At 35.7% G+C, this 11958-nt stretch overlaps 1 protein-coding gene across 1 annotated transcript in view; it reads right to left on the reverse strand.

The window, feature by feature from the left end:
- The window catches only part of LOC115412869 (zinc finger protein Helios-like), a 67196-nt gene extending 56791 nt beyond the window's left edge, over positions 1–10405 (reverse strand). Inside the window, exons 1-2 of the mRNA XM_030125529.1 lie at positions 10260–10405; positions 9974–9977 (exon numbers count right to left, since the gene is read on the reverse strand). Coding sequence (XP_029981389.1) covers positions 9974–9977; positions 10260–10405 — 150 coding nt within the window. The remainder of the gene's footprint in view (positions 1–9973; positions 9978–10259) is intronic.
- Positions 10406–11958: the final 1553 nt, after the last annotated feature.

The following is an 11958-nucleotide window of genomic DNA, read 5'->3' on the forward strand; positions in this document are numbered from 1 at the left end:
TAAGATACGTTTTTTTTCATGTATTTTTTATGGAATATCCTTTGCAGTGGACAGTTTTTTTCTTGTAAGTAAAGCTGTGAGACTCTTGTCCCCTACAGAGGACATAAATGCAAGCATAGACTATAGTCAGCTACTTGTAGACCCCTGCTTTAGAATTACATTACCGCATAAACATATTTTTCATTCATTACAGAATTCCATTGGGACAAATTAGGCTGCTACTGTTTAGATAATCACTGTAAATACTTCAGCTGTCACAGAAGTATGCACAGACAGGGAAAATATTGACTTGTGTTGACTTTGTCTGGATATTGTCAAAATATTACCATGCGTCAGTTTGAAATTATGCAAAATGCAGAGTTTATGGTCAGATCGCAGCTGTCACAAAGCTTCGAAAAACAAAACCAGGGAAAAAGTTGTTATAGTTTGGTTGAAACATGTCTACATTTTCTAAGAGGTGAAAAAAAAAAAGATGATTCAGGTCATAGATTGTGATTCTAGCTCAAAAAAAATAGATCATCATAAGGTGTTTTGGTAGATTACCTAGCCCTGGTGGCCATTAAATAATTAAAATGCAAAAGGTCTATGCTAACACCTTTGGTTTGTCCACTGAGGGGATTTTGCTTGACCAGAGCTGACATCCCAGCTCTGGTCCCAACCATACTGATTATAATGCACTTTTATGCCAGAACCAGAGATACACCAATCTGCGGATACATGTCAGTACAGAAAGGTAGACGTGGAGGAAGACCACTCCCTCTGTAGGTATGAACAACTCTTTCAAAGTTAATTATTTCTGCTGTTAGTTCATCATACGCTAATGACAACATAATTATGAACAGGGTGCGATTTGTTAAAAAAAAAACAGAGAGGGGGATGTTTTTTTTTTTTTTTTTTTTGTCAAAGCAAGGTGGGGGGCAATTATATATGTGCAGGTGTGGTCCATAACTAACATAACCAGGGCCAGATTAACACTTCATTGTACCCTGGGCAACAATATTCAAGGGCCCCATCATCACAACCCCAGGATCCATGTAATCTGGCAAAATGCAGAATAAGTTCCAGGAATATATGTAAATATACCCCATACTTCAATATCTAACTATCATCAAATGCATTTTGATGTACAAATATGTAAATGCTCGTAGAACTACAAGTGCACCACTACAGCCTCTTGTCAAGGCCACTCACTTGCATATAATGATATGAAAACAAAACACATTAGCATCAGTATATTCTAAAATTGATCCACTACATTAGAAAGAGAGGGAAGTGTCCTCCATTTTCACAAAAAATAAATAAGAAACCAGATATTTTCGTTATGCCCGAGCTACCCAGGGCCCTTCAGAGGTCGCGGGCCCCTGGGCAATTGCCCAGCTGCCCATATGGTTAATCCGGGCTTGAACGTAACTAATGCAACTTTACATACTTTCAACATCCAACTCCTGGGTTCTGTTCCTCTATAATAAGTCGGATCTTACATGAAATTTTTACAACTTCTAACTAGCGCTGCAACTGATTAATCGATTAGGTGCTTGAAGCGAATGCAAAAATTCACGATTCGATTAATCGACTCGAATTGATCGAAGCGAAATATTCTATTGCAGTTTTCCTGAATTGAAGCTTCTTTGTGCATCACAATAAGCGTCCGTGTGAAACACAACAGTGGAACCAATGTTTAACAGCAGAGAAATGAAGGAAACAAAGCTTTGATTCGGGGGAATTGTGGTTGAATGATTTTTTTGGATCACTGTGAGTCGATTAATTGGTTGCAGCTCTACTTCTAACCTGTTTCCACTGGACACACAAATGCTGGGCCCCATGAATTTGTCACGTTTACCCCCCCCTTTCTGGCGTCCCAGTACATGGAGACATTCGCGAATTGTGAGACTGCCGACAGTTCGGTTCAGGTGAACGTTAGTGCCGGTAATGTAGGATATAGGTGGAAGAAAACTGCCAAAACCTGCCTGTTATTTACATTGATTGGTTGTCCCCCTTGAGGATGAAATTCATTGAGCAGAAGTAGGGATGTAAAAACCAGAGGGGGGGTTGGTCTCCTCCATTTCCCCCCAACAAATCGCACCCTGAGGAACACCACTCCCTCTGTAGGTATGAAAGACTCTTTCAATGTTAATTATTTTTGCTGTTAGTTCATCATATGCTAATAAAAACATAATGATGAACAGGGTGCGATTTGTCCAAAAAAAAGGAAGGGGGGGGGTGGCAATTATATACGTGGAGGTGTGGTCCATAACTAACGTAACTAACGCAACTTTACATACTTTCAATGTCCGACTCCTGGGTTCTGTTCCTCTGTCATTCAACGGATCTTACACAAAATTTTTACAACTTCTAATGTGTATCCACTGGACACACAAATGTTGGGCCCCATGAATTTGTCACATTTACCCCACTACCACCACTCCCTCAGTAGGTATGAAAGACTCTTTCAAAGTTAATTATTTGTGCTGTTAGTTCATCATACGCTAATGACAACATAAATATGAATACTCCTGCCAGATCCACACCGTATATGGAACACTGGTAGTTTAAAAACTAAAGAGTCTACTTTAGGCCTTGTTCCATCCATGTGCTGAGAACATGCCAAGCTCAAGTGACTTGAGTCAGAGCCCTGAAGCACTCTGACTATATGACAGACCCGCAATGTTGCTGTCAGAGGGTATGAATGCGGATATTCCAAATAGGGAGAAAATGATAACCAACACTAGTATCGGATGTCAAACTAAAGATGTCATATTAGATAGATAATTACAGCTGATATAGAAGTGTGGGCTGCTGTTGTGCTCTCTCACAAACTATAGGCAAAGCAATCTAATTAAACGATGAGAGGGCATATTCATCCTGTTGTCTGAGAGTCCACTGGTGATGGATGGGATAATGAGTTTCCTGAAGAGAAGCAGACTGGGATAATGAGTTTTATCCAGGAGAGGCTCACAGGGTGCTCAAGGAGGGCTGCTGCATCCCAAGCTAGGTGACAAACAACTCAAGACAGTCAGTCGAGTGTGCCTGCAATTGAGGAAATGGCATCATAACTGTTGGCTAACGCAGGCTATTATTTTGCGTGACTGGCTGTTAGGAATGAAAACTGCCAGACGTGTTGGCATAGCAATCTGTAAAGGCGATCATTCTGCATGATGGGGAGGTTGGCCTCTGGTATCATTCGCAGACTGATTAAATGATGTTCATTCTCTGAGTCACTGGTGCAAGCATGCTGTCCCTGGAACAGCTCATCCTATGGAGAATGCAGCTGGGCTTTTATGACACTGCACGGAATCTTTTCAAACCTTTAAGTTTTTATCTGCTCTTCAGGTGACCATATTTCACAGTGTATCCTCGCTGCTCCGTGTTATTTCCTTACGGTGAAAACATTTCCTGGCTTTATCCTCTTCTTATGTCTGTTGTTTTTGTGTACGGCAGCTGCCAGAAAACTTTGGATGCTAACTGTGTGGACTTTGTCAGTCACAGGCACAGACAGCTTGCTCTACACTGCCGCGGGCTGTTGAATAAGATAGGATGAGGCAAAGCTGAACATATCCCTACAGCGGTCATAAAGGCACAATGAAGAGACTTCTTACTGCAGCTTTATGTCAGGCGGCAGCTGCTGCTGCTGGTTCCAGTAAGTGCAAGTTACGAGCAGATACAATAAACAAGGAGTATGAGGAACAGCACGGCAGAGAAACAGTCATGCATTTATACTGTATGCACATGTGCAGAAAACTTTGTGCGTACACGTGTAGATCATTTTTTTCTTTGCCACACATTATGAGACAATGAACAGAATTAAGTCAAAAGAGTGGAGGATTTGAATAGTCACAGTTGTATTTCTGAGCAAGTGTAGTTAAAACTCTGTCTCTGAACCTACTGAGGATGTAATGGCATTTTATAGCCCCTTTTACACAGAACTTGTGTTAAGGGAATATTTCACCTTTATTCCGGAAAGATGTCTGTGTAAATGGAATGGTGGGATCATTAGGTTATCGCAGCTCTGTAATGCTTCTGGAGGTAGTAACAGAGCTGTGATAAAGGTGGAATCATGATTCTAGAATACTATGTAAGGATGTATTCACGCCTACTTCGTTTGGTCCATTTAAAACGTTTCCCTGGAAAGTCTGGACTTTTTTTTTTTTTTTAGCTGTGAATACAAACATGCAAACTCTGATTTGAATCAAATAAACAGACCAAGGCCACCTAGAAGAGGTGGTCTCAGTCCGCTTTCACTTACTCTGGGCCATTTCGCTTCTGGTGTGAATATAACTGGCCTCGAGCCGAAGCAAACCAAGGAATATTGCGCCTTTTTGTGTTTGACGAGCCACCGTAGCTGCTGGAAGTAGCCGAGGTTCACAGGTGGTCAGAGCTAACAGCAGCAGCTAGACAGACGTGGAGCAATGAAGGGATTGAATGTCCTATTGACATGTGGTCAGATGCACATATTATGAAACTGGCTTCAAATAACATTATTTTCGTAACTTTGTGTCTGCAAAAATAGAGATACAGATTCCAAAAATGATAACTACATGTAGGACCTCCACGTCTGTTTTCGTCAACACCGGCTGTCTCTGATTCATCCCACCCCCGACTTTTCTGTCCAATCCCAGTGCAGTTCCTCACATGCGTGCTTCTGTTTATGCATTTTGGTCCACTAGCAAAAAGTGTAATGAGAATGCGATCTGATCCAAATGAAAAAAATAAGGTCTGCATTCGATCCAAATCAAATAAGCAGACTCAAGGACTTTTCAGGTTTGAATACACCCTAAAAGAAACACTTCCTGTTCTGCAACCAAGGAGTCGATTTGATGAGGTATTGCGTGTGCGACCCTCACAACGGAGGGATTTAAAAATGAGGGCTGGCCGTGTACAGTAAACAAACTTATCAACGTAACCAGAAAGATATCGAACTGGGGAGACGCCGAGATCTGCAAGCTGTTGTCCCTTTGGGCCAAGGACTCTATTCATGCTAACTGGAGAAGTTAGCAACACTGCTATGCTCATGGTATTTCCAATGCACTAGTGATATGTCACCCTATAGCTATGCTGTTGATTCCAGAATACTTCCAGAATGCTGTGTAAAAATCCAGCCTGTCTCACCTCTGTTACTCGTTTTTCTTGGCTGTGGAAATTGATCAATGGTGAAAAAAAGGTGGGATCACCATTTCACCTTTTTCCCGGGATCTCTGGGTAAAAGTGGCGACTGTTTCCATCTTTTTTCTTTTTTTGATCTAAAACATTTAACAACTTTTGAACCACAAATCCTATAAATACATTCAAGTAATTGAGGTACAAGGCAGTTTTTCAGTAGAATAAGATATGATCCATGTAGACATTCAGAAGCTCTGTAGTCATTGTGGAAACACTGTCTTCTGCGACAATAATTCACCAATAAGAGCCATGTAGTTTGACAAATGACCGTGGTTTTCTCCAGTTTTCTCTGTCTTTATATAATAACATTTGAATGAAGATAAAAACATTCACATAATCAGTAAATTAAATATAGGAAAATACCCAATTTTCACTGAAAAAAAGCAAATAATAGTATAATAAATCATGGTAAATCACTTGGGTAAGGTTAAAGATGGAGAAAAATGCATTTGGAAGTCTCCACCAAGTTGTTCTAGGTCTTTGACTGTGGTCTACACTGGGCTGCCACTTGAAAAAAAACAAACAAACAAAAAAAAAAAACACAAATACATCTGCAGATATGAAATACAGACCAGACCACACTTAATCTTTTTACATAATATTATTAAACTACAAACAAGCCAGAAATTATGACAGATTATAAGCGACTGTTAGCACGGTACTGGTTGGTTTATTTATTTATTTGTTTGTTTATTTCTATTCTACGTTACCCTGAGGCTCTTCAGTATTAGAGGTTATAACACAGTGAAAAACACGTATAATGATGCATGTGCTGTATATGTTTAAACTGTATATGGATCAAAAAGCCCGGGACAGAATTATCCAACAACAAACGCTGTTTAAATACTTTGCTTATTGTGACACCATTTACAGTGTTCACGCTGGGTGTTGTGTGCACTTTGAAATCATCTTTTCTTTATAAACACAACAGAAAACAAAAAGCTACCTGTAAATAAAGCTGCACTCATTAAGTGGAGTAAAAACAGAGGACAATTTTAAGGTTTTTTCTATGGAAGAGACACTGCTGGTGAAAATAATAAGACTAATAATGCATTTGTGTTAATTTGAGCCCGACAAATGTGATCATTATAAGTAGTTTCTGCTGTATTTAACTTTGATTTTCAATCCAAACTACTTTCCACAGAGTGAGGCAACGTTTTACCAGAAAATTGTAATGACGCTGTCAATACATTAATTGTTTTGTTTTTGTTCTTTTTAGTTTTTATTAATATCTGGTAGGAAAAGTTGTAAATGGGGGTTATCATATTAGTGTATATAGGAAAAAGGATGTGTGATATTATTATTATTATTATTATTATTATCATCAATATTCATACAAAATAATAATTACTATATAATGATCATAAGGAATAGAAATTGGGGGCAGGAGTACATAAGTTTTTACTTCTTCCTACTCCTTTTTGAGCATGTATAATTTCATTTGTTTTATTTATGTTTATTATTATTATTATTATTATTATTATTATTATTATTATTATTATTATTATTATTATTATTATTTACTATTATTATCTATTTATTTATTTTGTTGTTTGTTTGCTTATCAATCATTTATGTACGAGTACTTCTATTTTGTTGGTTGATTTTTGTTTTGATTTTACTGTCTACATGCTCGAAATAAAGATTTCATTCATTCATTCATAAACTGTTCTGCAGTTCAGGTCCTTATTTACACTCTGCTTTACACAACAGCCTTTTGTGGCACAAAACTAAACCTTCTCCTCCTGAAGTAAAGGTCCAAAGGTTAAAGGTCAACTCATTATGCCCGTTGGGAAATTAGAACTCTGCATTTTACCCATTTATCCCAATGTATACAGCACTTAGCACCACTGTTAGCACTTAGCATTAGCACATTAGGAACAGTGAGCTGCTATTTAACCCATAAAGACCCAAACATCCACCATCTACCAAAATCATCCACTGATTTAAACCGTCTAATCTGTGTTGATTCACTAATTGGTGTAAAATACAGTTTGTCATTTTTTCATGGTCATCAGATATGACCCGTTTGGATGTTCAGAAGCTCTGTAGTTACCGTGGAAACACCGTCATCTTCTACAACATTGATTCACCAGTAAATCCCATGGAATTGGATCAGTGACAGTGGATAGACACACTGGGTTTATGTTCAGTTAATGATAGATTTTGCTGAAAAAGTAACTTTTTCTTCAGTTTTCTCTATTTCTGATTTAATAATCCTCAACTTGGCTGTAAGCTTTAATGAACATCTACATAATCAGTGAATTAAAAGCTGGAAAACACTTGATTTTCACTGAAAAAAAAAACAAAAAACCACAAAATACAGAAGATAATATTACAATAAATGTGATATAGTAAATGTAAATGTAAATTAAAAAAAGTAATGCATTACTTTTGCAACACATTACTACCAACACTGAGTACAAATAACAAAGATGGGCGAAAAGTGTGTTGTGCTATTGAACATGTACCGAGTAAAATATTTCTGAAAATTGATTAGTCATGCCTTAAACCACAGGTGTCAAACATGCGGCCCGGGGGCCAAATCCGGCCCGCCAAAGGCTTCAATCTGGCCTGTGGGATGAATTTGTGAAATGCAAAAATTACACTGAAGATATTAACGATCAAAGATGTTAGAATCATTTTAGGTCAAATCAATCTAAAGTGGATCAGAACCAGTAAAATACTATCATAATAACCTATAAATAATGAAAACTGCTAATTTTTCCTCTTTGTTTTAGTGTAAAAAAAAAAAAAGTTACATTTCATAAAAATGTTTGCAGACTAGCCTTTTGCCAAAAATGTGAATAACCTGAAATGTCTTAATATACATATGTGGAATTTTAAAAATATTCTCCCTGTTATTAAATGTTTTGTGTATTTGTAGATAAACTGTGATCTGTACGTTGTGATGCACATGTATAAATGATAAACTAAGGCGTAATATTGTTAAAATTGCTCTGATTTTACTTAAGAATTTTCAGGTTGTTCCTATTTGTTCATGTTATGTTCAAGTACAATTCGTAGATTTAAACATTTCCATTACAGAATTTTACTTTTTTCACTCAAAAGTTCTTATTCTATTATTTATATTATTTTACGGTCCGGCCCACTTTATATCATATTAGGCTGAATGTGGCCCCTGAACTAAAATGAGTTTGACACCCCTGCCTTAAACTATTGTGTTACAGCAAAAAGTAATCTGTTACTGTAATGCATTACTTTTGTAACACATTACTCCCATCACTGAGTATAGGTAAACAAGATGGGCGAAAAGTGGTTTGTAACTCAAATGCTATTGAACATATACCGAGTAAAATATTATTGAAAATTGATTAGTAATGACTTACACGAGGGGTGTCAAACTCATTTTGGTTCAGGGGCCACATTCAACTAAATTTAATCTGAAGTGGGCCGGACCAGTAAAATTTCTATATTATTATGTTATTATATGTCAACTCCAAAATTTTCTCTATGTTTTAGAGTGAAAAAAGCACATTTACATTATGAAAAGGTTTACATCTACAAATTATCCTTTCAAAAGATGTGAATAACATGAACAAACTGAAAAAATAAGTGCAATTTTAACAATATTCTGCTTCAGTTTATCATTTACACATGTACGTTATAACTTACAGATCACAGAGGATCTACAAATACACAAAACATTTAGTAACAGGCCGAATATTGTTAGAATTCTACTTACTTCTCTTAAGACATTTCAGGTTGTTCAAATTTGTTCAGGTTATTCACATTTTTTTTGCGAAATTAATCTTTGTTTTAGTGTAAATACATGAAAATATTTACATTTACAAAGAGAAAAATTGGGAGTTATCATTATTTATATGTTATTATGATAGTATTTGACTGGTCTGACCCACTTGTGATTGAATTGGTCTGAATGTGGAACCTGAACTAAAAGGATTGTTAATATCTTATTGTAATTTTTGCATTTCACAAATTCATCCCAAGGGCCGGACTGGACCCTTTGGTGGGCCGGATTTGGCCCCCGGGCCGCATGTTTGACACCTGTGCCTTACACTGTTGTTTTACAGCAAAAAGAAATCTGTTACTGTAATGCATTATTTTTGTAACGCGTTACTCCCAACACTGAGTTTAGGTAAACAAGATCATGTGGTAACAGAAAACTCTATTCGCTGCAGACTAGACCATTGCTATTATATATATATATATATATGTTATAATATGTTATTGTAATAAACAGTAATACTACTTCTTTGGTTCCACATTGGGCTAATATAAGGCAGACTGAACACTACAGTGACTCACTACTCACTCTAGTGTCACAATGTGGTATTGCAAGACAGGCCTCCACCCGCCATGTTAGCTAGAATGATTAAGAGATGGTACTGACTGATGGGTGGTTAACTAATTATAGATATAACCATCTGAATTAAATGGTACATGGGTATAGATATGCTGTTTTTTTTTATTGTAATCACCTGTTTTGATTGATTTTAAAATTTCAGTTTGCAAAAAAAAAAATCAACATTACACAACAAAAAGTGTACACTACACCTACATAGAAATGCTGTTTTGTTTTTTTTTTTAATTTACTTATATAACTTCACTAAAATTAACAGTAGAGCATTATATTACTACCAACATATCAGAAGAATATTACTCACAAGACAACAAAAATGATGAAATGAAGCTTAATAATGAGTCACATAAGAGTCATCCAACTTCCTTTTCAGCTATCCAGATCTTTGTATTACAACTATTGAGCTATAGCCATCGTTTTCTTAGATAAATAATATGAAAGCTTCACTGCTGGTGTTAATACAAGCCTTACCTGCCTGATAGGATAAAAAAAAAGATGTAGAGAAAAAGAGGAAAAAAAGACAGACATGGAAACAGCAGTAGAGAGCAAGTGGCTGAAATAATCAATAACTCCTACTATTGCTCTCTCTGTACAAAAAAAAAAAAAAAAAAAAAGAGCAGAGTGAAGGACTGGATGAGGAGGATTTGTATCTTCACTTATTTACGTTACAGTAGAAATGACAAAAGAGTTGAAGTTTTGAGAACATATGTGATGCGGGATCAGGTGTGTGTTCATTTTGCCCTTATTTTGGTCTCACCAGGTGATGTTCAAGGCGTTCCACAGGAGACAGGCCTCACCAGCCCACATCACAGACTGAAATTCTACCTCTGAAAACACGTCTCTACCGCTGAACGACCTAACCATCAGGCTGAAACCGTTCACCTTCAACCAGCACGATGCCATTTCGGGAAAACGGTCTCATCTAGTGAACACTCAAAAAAATGATTTTTGGCTCTAATAAACATGAAGTAATATTTTAAAGTAAAATGTAACTGAAATATATGAAATTTAAAGTTTATTTATCCGAAAGTCAAACATAATGTGAATATGCTTAGTATAAAGTGAATCTAAACAAGTAAAGTAAACTTTATTTACTAGATCACATAAAAAAGCTGAGCGTCACAGTCAAACACAGTTTATGTAAAAGTTGGCATTAACTAAAGCAAATCTGACTGAAGGTATTTAATTTATTCATATTGACTCAATATGATAGAAAAAACATTGTATTAAATGCAACTCTTTACATTAAACTTATATAATAAAATTACATGGAAAATGTACATGTAATTAAAATACATAGAGTCAACATTTTTGGCTTAATTATTTTTTTGAGTGAAGGTGAGATGATTTTATAGCACGAAACGCAATGTTAATGCTGAAGAATAAGCAAACCAAACAAACACACATATCAGCGTAGTATAGGCAGCGATGTGCAAGTTACTTCCAAACTGGAATCCATTACAGATTACTTGTTACTGTTATTAAAAAGTAATTCCTTACCTTACAATATTACAGTCTCCGAATTCTAATGCGTTACATGACTCCTGGATTATTTTTGGTTACATACAGACTCTCGTCATAAATGGAGCATGTGCAGTAGAACACCCCTCCCCCCCCAATACAAGACATAGATCAGGGGTGTCAAACTCATTTTAATTCACGGGCCAGATTCAGCTAAATTTGATCTGCAGTGGGCTGAACCAGTAAAATAATTACATAATAATATATAAATAATGTCAACTCCAAACTTTTCTCAATTATTAGAGTGAAAAAAAGTTAATCTACGTTATGAAAATGTTTACATCTACAAACTATCCTTTCAAAAGATGTGAATAACATGAACAAACTGAAAAAAACAAGTGTAATTTTAACAATATTCTGCCTCAGTTTATCATTTCCACATGTGCATTATAACATACAGATCACAATGAGTCTACAAATACACAAAACACTGAGTAACAGGCAGAATATTGTTAAAATTGTACTTACTTCTCTTAAGACATTTCAGGTTATTCACCTTTTTTTTGCAAAATTATACTTTGTTTTAGTGCAAATACATGGAAATATTTACATTCACAAAGAGAAACGTTTGAAGTTGACATTATTTATAATAATAATAATAATAATAATAATAATAATAATAATAATAATAAACTTTATTTGTATAGCACCTTTCATACAGAAATTGTAGCCCAAAGTGCTTCACATTGATTGAAAAAAAATACAATATTAAAATACATTAAGATTTGATTAGAAATACAATAAAATAAAAATAAATATAAAAACAGCGCACATTAAAATATTTGATTATGCATAGAATTTTTGAAGTGCAAGAAATAAGATGAAATTTGAGAGAAATACAATAAAATAAAAATAAAAGCAGCGCACATTAAAATATTTGATTATACATAGAATTTTTGAAGTGCAAGAAATAAGATGAAATTTGAAATACAATA

This window comes from Sphaeramia orbicularis, chromosome 21, assembly GCF_902148855.1.
Source record: "Sphaeramia orbicularis chromosome 21, fSphaOr1.1, whole genome shotgun sequence".
NCBI classification, from domain to species: domain Eukaryota; kingdom Metazoa; phylum Chordata; class Actinopteri; order Kurtiformes; family Apogonidae; genus Sphaeramia; species Sphaeramia orbicularis.